The sequence below is a fragment of the Somniosus microcephalus genome, chromosome 25, assembly GCF_052327205.1.
Source record: "Somniosus microcephalus isolate GS21.2 chromosome 25, FLI_Smic_1.0, whole genome shotgun sequence".
In the NCBI taxonomy this organism is placed as follows: domain Eukaryota; kingdom Metazoa; phylum Chordata; class Chondrichthyes; order Squaliformes; family Somniosidae; genus Somniosus; species Somniosus microcephalus.
This window is the reverse complement of record NC_141011.1, coordinates 36,506,942-36,519,135: the sequence shown is the minus strand read 5'-3', so window position 1 is coordinate 36,519,135 and position 12,194 is coordinate 36,506,942. Positions and strand designations below refer to the sequence as shown.

The 12,194-nt window shown below is 44.8% G+C and overlaps 2 protein-coding genes across 13 annotated transcripts in view; one reads left to right on the top strand and one right to left on the bottom strand.

The window, feature by feature from the left end:
- The window catches only part of kcnab2a (potassium voltage-gated channel subfamily A regulatory beta subunit 2a), a 372,430-nt gene that overhangs the window by 209,263 nt on the left and 150,973 nt on the right, over positions 1-12,194 (bottom strand). The window lies entirely within an intron of this gene.
- On the top strand, positions 5,928-9,901 carry LOC147100698 (ubiquitin-like FUBI-ribosomal protein eS30 fusion protein). The gene is made up of 4 exons (XM_085967262.1): positions 5,928-6,008; positions 6,431-6,541; positions 8,053-8,068; positions 9,636-9,901. Exons 1-4 carry the CDS (start codon positions 5,928-5,930, stop codon positions 9,899-9,901), a joined length of 474 nt encoding a protein of 157 aa, XP_085823388.1.

Sequence of the window (12,194 nt, the reverse complement as noted above, 5' to 3'; positions counted from 1 at the left end):
AACAAAATTCCTGGTTGTACCTAAACACATGGAAATAAGACTACAGTTTTATTTTATTAATAGAGTGTACAGTCTTGGTAATAGTTTTTTTGCAACAACTTTTTTTTATAAATCAGCTGTACTATTAAATTCTTTTTATGTCATCAGAGGCTTGCCTTCAGCAATTCTCCACAAGGGAGAGAAGAGCCACATGTAGCTACAATGAAATGCTCTGACTGCACAAGGGAAGAAATCGAATTTCTTCATAAATTCAAAAGACCAAATACTCAAATTAAGTTTCAATACAAGGTAAAATGTCTCTATCAGCTACAAATACTGACAAAACTTTTTTTTGGTTTGGGGGGGGGGGGGGGGGGGGTGGTGGAGACACACACATTATATCTTGTTGGCCATGAATTAAATTTGCATCCTAACTCAACATGGGATTCCAACTGATAAACTAAAGGAAAAAAAGACTTGCATTTATATAGCGCCTTTCACAACCTCAGGACGTCCCAAAGTGCTTTACAGCCAATGAAGTACTTTTGAAGTGCAGTCACTGTTGTAATGCAGGAAACGCGGCAGCCAATTTGCGCACAGCAAGCTCCCACAAACAGCAATGTGATAATGAATAGATAATCTGTTATTTTTACAACACAAGGAACAGAAAATAGCTCCTCTATTAATCTTGGCACATACTTTACACAAGGATCTAAGAAATGGTAACTTAGTACTTATGGATGGGTAACATGTGACTGTAACACTGATGTAGGTCCCAGAGCTCTGGATACAAAATAGAGGACATGTAATGCGAAAAGTGTAAAATACTTCTGTATTTCACTACTATAAATAAACAAATAACTCTCATAACGCATGTAAATCATCAACAGTGAAATATAAACTAGTGCATAAATATCATGTTTATACTGCAAGTTGGTACACATTTTCACTGAACTAATACACCAATGCCACCCACATGATAAATAGAATACTTTATGAAGGTCTGTGCAATAAAATATTGACTTCCACTCAAGAAACTGACTAACTCACTGACAACATCCATGTGCTGGTATTCAGAGGGACCTGGGTGTCCTTATACAGCAATCATAGAAAGTTAACATGCAGGTAAAAGAAAGACTTGCATTTATATAGTGCCTTTCACGACCACCAGACGTCTCAAAGCACTTTACAGCCAATGAAGTACTTTTTTTTTGGAGTGTAGTCACTGTTGTATGTGGGAAATGCAGCAGCCAATTTGCGCACAGCAAGCTCCCACAAACAACAATGTGATAATGACCAGATAACCTGTTTTTGTTATGTTGATTGAGGGATAAATATTGGCCAGGACACTGGGGCTAACTCCCCCGCTCTTCTTCGAAATAGTGCCATGGGATCTTTTGCGTCCACCTGAAAGAGCAGACGGGGCCTCGGTTTAACGTCTCATCCGAAAGACAGCACCTCCGACAGTGCAGCACTGCACTGGAGTGTCAGCCTTCTGATTTAGAGGCGAGTGTGATACCCACTGAGCCACAGCTGACACTTAAGCAATTAGGAAAGTTAGCCTTTATTACAAAAGCATTGGAGTATAAAAGTAAAGAAGTCTTACTGCAATTATATGGGGCCCTAGTGAGACCACACCTGGAGTATTGTGTACAGTTTTGGTCTCCTTACCTAAGGAAGGATATACTTGCTATAGAGGGAGTGCAATGAAGGTTCACTAGATTGATTCGTGGGATGAGGAGACTGTCCTATGAGGAGAGATTGAGTAGACTAGGCCTATATTCCCTAGAGTTTAGAAGAATGAGAGGTGATCTCATTGAAACATACAAAATTCTTAAAGGATTGACAGGGTAGATGCTGGGAGGCTATTGCCCCTGGCTAGAGAGTCTAGAACTAAGGGTCACAGTCTCAGAAAAAGGGGTCGGCCATTTAGAACTGACATAAGGAGAAATTTCTTCACTCAAAGGGTTGTGAATCTTTGAAATTCTCTACACCAAAGGATTGTGGATGCTCAGTCGTTGAGTATATTCAAGACAGAGATGGATAGATTTTTGGATATTAATGGAATCAAGGGATATAGTGCGAGAAGGTGGAGTTGAGAAAGAAGTTCAGCCATGATCTTATTGAATGGCGGAGCAGGCTCGAAGGGTTGAATGGCCTACTCCTGCTCCTATTTCTTATGTTCTTAGCCTCTGGTACTTCAGTTTTGTAGTTTTTTTTTAATGTTCTGGGCGTCGCTGGCATTTATTGCCATCCCTAGTAGCCCTTGAGAAGGTGGTGGTGAGCTGCCTTCTTGAACCGCTGCAGTCCGTGTGGTGAGGTACTCCCACAGTGCTGTTAGGGAGGGTGTGCCAGGATTTTGACCCAGCAACGATGAAGGAACGGCAATATACTTCTAAGTCAGGATGCTGTGTGACTTGGGGGGGGAAGGTGTTCCCATGCGTCTGCTGCCCTTTTCCTTCTAGGAGGAAGAGGTCGCGGGATTGGAAGGTGCTGCCGAAGAAGCCTTGGCGAGTTACTGCAGTGCATCTTGTAGATGGTACACACTGCAGCCACGGTATGCCGGTGGTGGAGGGAGTTAATGTTTAAGGCAGTGGATGAGGTGCCGATCAAGCGGGCTGCTTTGTCCTGGATGGTGTCGAGCTTCTTGAGTGTTGTTGGAGCTGCACTCATCCAGGCAAGTGGAGAGTATTCCATCACACTCCTTACTTGTGCCTTGTAGACGGTGGAAAGGCTATGGGGAGTCAGGAGGTGAGACACTCGCCACAGAATACCCAGCCTCTGACTTGCTCTTGTTGCCACAGTATTTATGTGGCTGCTCCAGTTAAGTTTCTGGTCAATGGCGACCCCCCAGGATGTTGATGGTGGGGGATTTGGCGATGGCAATGCCGTTGAATGTCATGGGGCGATGGTTAGACTCTCGCTTGTTGGAAACAATCATTGCCTGGCACTTGTGTGGCGTGAATGTTACCTGCCACTTATCATCCCAAGCCTGAATGCCATCCAGGTCTTGCTGCATGCGGGCATGGACTGCTTCATTATCTGAGGAGTTCTGAATGGCACTGAACACTGTGCAGTCATCAGCGAACATCCCCATTTCTGACCTTATGTTGGAGGGAAGGTCATTGATGAAACAGCTGAAGATGGTTGGGCCTAGGACACTGCCCTGAGGAACTCCTGCAGCGATGTCCTGGGGCTGTGATGATTGACCACCAACCACCACAACCATCTTCCTTTGCGCTAGGTATAACCCCAGCCAGTGGAGAGTTTTCCCCCCCGATTCCCATGGACTTCAGTTTTACTAGGACTCCTTGATGCCACACTCGGTCAATGCTGCCTTGATGTCAAGGGCAGTCACTCTCACCTCACCTCTGGAATTCAGCTCCTTTGTCCATGTTTGGACCAAGGTGTAATGAGGTCTGGTGCCGAGTGGTCTTGGCGGAACCCAAACTGGGCATCGGTGAGCACGTTATTGGGGAGTAAGTGCCGCTTGATAGCACTGGCGATGACACCTTCCATCACTTTGCTGGTGATTGAGAGTGGACAGATTGGGCGGTAATTGGCCGGATTGGATTTGTCCTGCTTTTTATGGACAGGACATACCTGGGCAGTATTCCACATTGTCGGATAGATGCCAGTGCTGTAGCTGTACTGGAACAGCTTGGCTGGAGGCGCGGCTAGTTCTGGAGCACAAGTCTTCAGCACGACAGCCGGGATGTTGTCAGGGCCCATAGCCTTTACTGACATCGGTAGTGGGGAAAATGCTAGAGTCCATTATAAAAGATGTAATAGCAGAGCACTTGGAAAACAGTGACAGGATTGGACAAAGCCAACATGGATTACAAAAGGTAAATCATGCTTGACTAATCTACTGGAATTTTGTGAGGATGTAACTGGTAGAATAGATAAGGGAGAACCAGTGGATGGGGTGTATTTGGACTTTCAGAAGGCTTTCGATAAGGTCCCGCATAAGGGATTAGCGTGCAAAGTTAAAGCACACGGGATTGGGGGTAAGGTACTGTCTTGGATGGAGAATTGATTAGCAGACAGGAAGCAAAGAGTTGAAATAAACAGGTCTTTTTCCGAGTGGCAGGCAGTGACTAGTGGGGTACCGCAGGGATCGGTGCTAGGACCCCAGCTATTCACAATATATATATAAATGATCTAGACGAGGGAGCTAGATGTAATATCTCCAAGTTTGCAGATGACACAAAGCTGGGTGGGCGTGTGTGCTGTGAGGAGGATGCAGAGAAACTCCAGTATGATTTGGACAGGTTGGGTGATTATACTGCATTTGCTATGCATCTGCCCAATGTGGATAAATGCGAGGTTATCAACTTTCGTGGCAAAAACAGGAAGACAGATTATCTGAACGGCAATAGATTGGAAAAAGGGGAAGTGCAACGAGACCTGGGTGTCCTTGTGCACCAGTCGCTGAAGGTAAGCATGCAGGTGCAGCAGGAGGTTAAGAAGGCAAATGGTATGTTGGCCTTCATAGCGAGAGGATTCGAGGACAGGAGCAAGGATGTCTTGCTGCAGTTGTACAGGGCCTTGGTGAGACCACACCTGGAGTATTGTGTGCAGTTTTGGTCACCTTATCTGAGGAAGGATCTTCTTGCCATGGAGAGAGTGCAGCGAAGATTCACCAGACTGATACCTGGAATGGCAGGAATGACGTATGAGGAGAGATTGGGTCGATTAGGCTTATATTCGCTAGAGTTTAGAAGATTGAGAGGGGATCTCATTGAAACTTATAAAATTCTAACAGGACTAGACAGACTAGATGCAGGAAGGATGTTCCCGATGGCGGGGGAGTCCAGAACCAGGGGTCACAGTCTAAGAATAAGGGGTAAGCCATTTAGGACTGAGATGAGGAGGAATTTCTTCACCCAGAGAGTGGTGAACCTGTGGAATTCTCTACCACAGAAGGCCCAGACTGGCAGCTATGTCCTTCAGACTTGGCCAGCTCGGTCAGGAGTGGTGCTCCCGAGCCACTCTTTGTGATGAACATTGAAGTCCCCACCCAGAGTACATTCTGTGCCCTTGCTACTCTCAGTAGTTCTTCCAAGTGGTGTTCAACATGGAGAAATACTGATTCATCAGCTGAGGGAGGGCCCTAGGTGGTAATCAGCAGGAGGTTTCCTTGCCCATGCTTGACCTGAAGCCATGAGACTTCATGGGGTCCGGAGTCAATGTTGAGGACTTCCAGGGCCACTCCTTCCCGACTGTATACCACTGTGCCGCCACCCCTGGTGGGTCTGTCCTGCCGGTGGGACAGGACATACCCAGAGATGGTGATGGAGGAGTTTGGGACATTGGCTAAAAGGTACGATTCTGAGTATGACTATGTCAGGCTGTTGCTTAACTAGTCTGTGGGACAGCTCTCCCAATAAGGTACTTGTGGTAATAAAGCACATCACATTCTATGTATGACTGTTGCTAACCCAGGACAACCCAGTGAGAAAAGACGCAACACTGACCCAATCAAATTTTACTAGTCCACTGTTCTGCTGAAGAACAACAAGTTAAAGAAATTTAGTGACCTACAGAGAAACAACTACACATGTAGCTCACTGAGCCATCTGTAAGTTTGGAGAGAAACCTCCCACATCTCAAGATTTGTAATGCACGACAAAATAAGGGATAAGGGAAAATTAAATAAAATTTACTCAAATATAAATTATATTTATTTTATAAGCAACCTTGGAAGGATACTATTATGAATAAAAATGAGTAGAATCAAAAAGAAAACAAACATCCCTAGGTGCGGGCGGTGATGATTTATGTTAGAATGTTTCATTTACTTTTTAAATTGCTATAACTAGTCTTGCAATGTCACAAATAATTTGGTGTTTAAGGCCCAAGGAAGAATGACTGAGCGTTAAAGGAAACGTATTCTATTTTGTTGGCTGTTTCACACTACCAGGAAGATCTGATCTATTGTCATAATGGATACAGCATTGATCATCAATCTTAAAATGGAAACTGGCCATAAAATAACACAGCAGCTGCATGTGGCCAGGATTCCCGTTAGATCCGATCCACCTTGAAGTAGTTGGATATAACTGTCACCATGACACAATTTTTAGCCACTAGATACAAATAGCTGTGAATTTAAGGAGGTAATTGCTCCTAGAAACAAACATTGTACACTGATAGGAAACCAAAGACAAAGCTGCTTTTCAAAATTAATGATACTTTTCTATATAAGGTTTTTCATGAAGATTGCAGTTTGCAACCATTCAAAAATGGTGTTATTAAAACCACCGCAACAAATTCACCAATCTGCTGCATTTCTAATCTCCATAAATTGACCAGTGTTTCTGCAAAACATTTGATTGCTATATTATTATATCCTTTAAGGGGACTTCAATTTACCACATAATTATTATCCTACAATGAGGAAAAATAGTTTAGCATTTCTCTAAAGAGGTAACCTTAAACCACGCAGCTGTTCATTTGTGCTCAGAAACTACACACCCTCAAGGTGTCAGGACAGAAGACAGTTGCCAAAGTCAAGGCCCGTATCGAGACCCTGGAAGGGATTGTTGCTGGAGATCAGGTGCTGGTCCTGGGCAATGTTCCCTATAAGGTGCACTGGCGCGCAGTGATCTGTAAGGTCCCACGCACTTAAACTGACTGGCTACGCAGTGAGCTGGATAGCTGGAGCGGGGGGAGGGGCCAATACCCAACAAGTGGGAAAAGGTCATAGCGATGAGAGAATGGCATGGGCATCCTCACAGGGAGAGTCATTTGGGACCTCACAGAGCCAATCCGAATTGGAATTCTAACATACGTAGCCCTGGTACCTGGCGAGCGTTGTCTCAGGATTGTGTCGGTACATTTTCCATGGGGATGTGTGTAATAAACCACTTACGGACAGCCGTTGAATAATAGCAGCCGCAGGACCCACAATTCCCTGCACCCCAGCGACCACTCTATCCACCGCGCTAATTTCCCCGCTGACAGTGCGCATGCTCCCCAGGGCCACGGTGCATTCTCAAGAGAAACAGAGTCGGACTCAGTGGAACGAGTGAAGAAATCGGGAAGCGGCTAGTAGGATGGGGGAGACACTGCACCATCAATTTAATGGTGCCGGGGCCCTCGCCACACATCCGCCAGCTCTGATTCGGGGCCTGAGACGCGCACTCAGTGTTGTTGAGCCCTGCGCTCGCCCCCGCTCAGTTTCCTGGACCTGCTCCTCGCATGCTCTGCGCAGGAAGGTGTTCTCCGGCCGCTCTTTGGAACAACACACAGATCGAAAAATGTTGAGGACCTCAATGTGCACGGCGGGCAGGAAAGTAAATACAGGAATCCCACCCCAACCGCGGTTTTGCTATACGCGGATTTCAAGTATACACAGTTTCCTCTCTGCGACAACTTTTGCCAACCGCGGCAGTGAATTTTGCGCATACGCGGTTTTTAATTTAGGATTAAGATAAATAACATAATTTTATTGCTTTTATATTATTTTTTATTTTATTGTGTTATTTGAACATTTATACTGTATTTGCCAATCACGGTTTTACTAACCACGGGGGTTTTCAGGGATGTATCCCCCGCGGTTGGGGAGGGATTACTGTACAGTTATATTATCTTATATTCGGAATATATTTTTAGGTTAACTTTTTTTTTTAATTATCCCGATCTCTAGACAGAGAGTGTCTTGGTGAACCTCTTCAGGCAAACTGTTTTTTTTATGTTGCATGTTTCAATTCATGCAATGTAATGCAGACAAAGGTGAGCTGTGGATGTGCAACCCAAGAAGACGGTCCTGAACTGGAAATGTTGATGTAAATGGTGAGTGTCTAATTTAAGCTGAATACCAAGGCGGGAGGAGGAGGGAAGCACTTTTTAATCTTAAATTTGGCTGCAGTTCTACAAGTGCTTTTGCTCCCATGGAAAGTGGTTTTGGGTGCACTTCAATGAAAAAGTGGTAGTATAACCTAAGAGATAATTGAGGGTACTGAAGGGCATGAGGCATGAGTCTCATACGGGTTTATGTTTGCACTGAGTGTATGTTAACTCCAGCTTTAGTTTGTCACCACCCCCCAACAAATGTTGGAAACAAAGTTATTGCTAATGTCTGGTGTAATACTAAGAAAACTTAACAGAACAAGTCATTTGGTTTATCAAGTGTTTTCCTTCCACCAACAGTATCCAGTTTATTTGTTTTTGGGATAAGACAGGGGGGAAAATTGGGTGAGTAGCGCCACCTGTTAGCGCCTAAAGAGGCAGTCAGTGGCTGTAGCACCACTGGCTGCACCTCCCGCGATATTCAGCAGGGGCGCTAATGGTGGCGTTAGCCATTTGCGCTGCGCCGACACCGATGACATCATCGGTGTGCGCAGTGCCCCATTCGCGTCCCGAACACGATATTTGGTAGCGAACGCTGCTGTAGCACCGTTCGCTACCCGCGCCCGGTTCACGGGGCCTTGCTGCGCCGGCAGAGGCGCAAGTTAAGGTGGAGGTGCGGGGCGGCCACTTTTTCGGCGGCCGCCTGCCAGCACCTCCGTCCCCGGCCTCCTGGTACCCTCCCCGCCCCCCCGGCGGCATTGCCGGCTGTTTCCCGCGAGCCCGGCACTGCTCCTTGGTGCCGGGCTCTTTTGCCGGCACTCGCGATCAGGGTTCGCGCTGTTGCAGGCCCCTCCCCCTTAACAGTGGGAGGAAGGCCTGCAGTACCGCAGTGTGCTGTGCCGCAGCGTGTGGCGCTGCGGCACGTTGCGCTGCGATATTCAGTTTCAGCGCCCTAAGAGGGACGCGGAGCGCCTCGAGCCTCACCCCGTCTCCCTCTAGGGGCACTTCAACTGAATTAGTGGCAATCGCTACAGCTTCGAACGCTGCGCAAAAACCAGCGCCCAGGCGAACTTGGCGCCTCAACCCAATTTCTAGGCCTAAATCTGCTCCTGTGGTTCAGATGGATTAATAAGGGACAGCCAGCACGGGTTTGTTAAAGGTAAATCGTGTCCGATTAACCTGATTGAGGTAACATGGGATGTGTGAGACTTTGCCCAGAATGTATATTGAAGCAAGATTCTCACCAAACCGCCAGACCTTGACATAATGGCCATCTTGCTGGTTTAACTGATCAATTTAACCTGATGTTTCCTGTCTGAATTTACAAAGGAACAGGAGATGACCTGGACAATCTTAGATAGTTAATGTGACTTTGCTAATGTGTTAGCTTCGGTGCCTCTATGGTTCTGGCCAATCTGCTATTAAAACATCACATGGGATGTCGCTGACACATCTGTTTCGTCCTACTCCACCACTGTCCTGACTAATCTCCAATATTAGCATATCCTAATCGGACAATAACCCCGAGATGTTATGATTAACTTTGATGGGACACCTGACAGAGCAAATTCTAACACAAGACACGTGTAATATAGTTTTTGTAAGAGCTGTGACCGTTAGAGAGTAAATAAAGCCATTAATGAGGTTTATAAACCCCAAAAAAGCAATTGATTTCATGATTTTTAAGAGTTTGTCTGATTGTCTCATGACCTGAGATGGTGGGGTGGCAATATGGCATTTTAAGTGGTTGTTGTGTTGTTGTTGTTGTAAAAATTGTCCACGGACAAAAAAGGCGCACTGAAAGGGATTCGTGGCCCACTCAGTATAAAAAAAATTAGAGGAAACGTTGGTCCTGTAAGGATCTCCATTAGGCGATGAGGCATTTATCGGTCACTGTGGTGTCGGTGATCTGACCACCCTGGGCCTGACTGCTCATACGCAGGGTGGCAAGTCCACAGATCTCTGGCTCGTGCTGGGAAAATGCGAGGGGCAGAACCTCAAATTTGCAAAGCAGGATAAGAGGAAAAAGACTGGTCGTGCCAAGATGTGGATGTCGTACAACTATCGATTTGTCAAAGTGGTATCCTCCTTTGGGAAGATGGCGAGACCAAATGCCTACTCTTAAATTTCTGACATATAGTGCAACATAAATAATGCAAATAAACAGTAAAAAAAACCTTATTTTTAATGTCAGTTATGATTGCATTTAATTTTTCTGGTACAATTACCTTTAAGTTTAAATGCTTTAATTATTTCCAACAAGACTGGCTATATTATTATGTATCATTTTTAGTGAACTAACTATTTTCCTTTAAAACTACAATTACTAAAAGGAACATAGAATGATATAGAATATAGAATATACAGCACAGATTCAGCCCAACATTTCAACAGCAAAATCTATTTTTTTTTAAATTTTATGGCGTTTAATCAGAGATAATTTAGAATTAGGAGGTGCTGGAACACCTTACAGTAGAATCTTGAGTGATGGCAACTCAATAGATCCAAAAGGAACATTGCCAGGCCCATTTCCATTGAAGGGTACCAACCACCAGTTGATCTTGTTCCATCTGGCTCCACCCAGCTAAATGCCAATGAGCAAGATTATAGAAGTCTGTCAGCACAATACTTCCGAATGGCAGCTTGTGCATCTTACTCCTGTTAGGACCTTCCCTCCTGTCCCACACACCATTCTTTTGACTAATAGGGCAGATAATCAACTTGTGCACTGCAAAACTGCCACCTTGAGGTGCACAAGAGCAAGAGGGTAATTTTCCTTCCCTCCCTGTGAGAAAGGAATTAGGGGAAGTACTCAATGGAAGCTGAGGGCCCAGAGATTAAAAACTTGACATATGGAATCACAGACACAAGCACATGGCTACAACTCATCCAAATATGTAACAATCAGCCAACAGCTCCAAATAAACAAAATAATTTTTCTGTAGTTTGAAAGAGTTGGTTTTCAAACTTCCATTAAAGTTAAACATTGCATTCTCATTTACAGGTACTGTCAGAATTGGCCGTGGGTCACAGGAGAAGGAGTGAATTAAAAACTGAATATATATTTATTTAAACTTTCAGAAAGTATAGTGTGTATACATACAGACATATTATATAAATGATGTTACACTTAGCATTCTGCAATATTACACATCAAAAATTAAAGAATATGACTTGCTTAAAACACTACCAGTAACATTCGACCAAAAGCAGTAACTTCCCGCCTGCATCTTTTTATGTTTCTGACTAACTACGGTTGAGGTAGAACACGTACTTGCAGTACACACTGGCCTCTTGTGGGCTGCAGGAGAAAGTGCACTAGTAACAAGTCATTGCTGTGAAATATTTTATCTGAGTCAACTGCACCATCTACCGGCCCAATAATTACTAACTTCTTTTAGCCACAGATGAGCTTTACAGCACTGTTCGGATCAAACCAACAGTTACAGACCCAATCTCAGGCTAACTGGAACTCAACAGCAATTCAATTGAAAGAAATTGCCTAATAATTGTAGTCTAAACCAGGGGCTCTCAACCGGGGGTCCGCGGCCGCCGAGGTTTCAAGGGGTCTACCAAAACACTTTACCTTGTAAGAAGGGCAAAGATTATCGCCAATTAATAAAAAATTTAAACCAAACGAGCAAGTTCCGAGCACGAGCCTCTTTAAACTGAAATAATCTCTGTAAACACTGCCTTCCAGCAGTGTTGATTGGCCCGGCCCATTGAGGAGATCCTGGGGAAGTGAATTCATCGGAGCGCTCATCACTCAGAAGGATGGAGGCAGGTTTCTGTTGACGAGTTGCTGGGGAAGCGGATTGGCCAGTAGATGGTGCAGTTGACTCAGATAAAATATTTCATAGCAATGACTGTCACTCAGAGGGATGGAGGTGGGTTTCTTTGAAATAAATGCAGCGTTTGCTGAATAATTTGCAACTGATTTAAACTGATTTTGTTTTGTCTATTACGAGGCGGTTCTGCTGTTGTCACCGAACTAACCTTCTCCAACACTGTCTGCAGAATCCCAGGAATGCCTGCAACCTCAACAATAACTTGCATTTATATAGCGCCTTTAACCTAGTAAAACGTTCAAAGGTGCTTCACATGAGCATTATCAAACAAAATTTGACACCAAACCACATAAGGAGATATTAGTACAGGTAACCAAAAGATTAATCAAAGAGGTAGGTTTTAAGGAGCGCTTTAAAGGAGCAGAGAGATGTAGCGAGACAAAGAGGTTTAGGGAGGGAATTCCAGAGCTTTGGGACTAGGCAACTAAAGGCACGGACGCCAATGGTGGAGCGATGAAAATCAGGGATGCGCAAGAGGCCAGAATTGGAGGAGTACAGAGATCTCAGATAGTTAAGGGCTGAAGGAGGTTAGAGTTACAGGGAGGGGCGAGGCCACAGAGCGATTTGAAA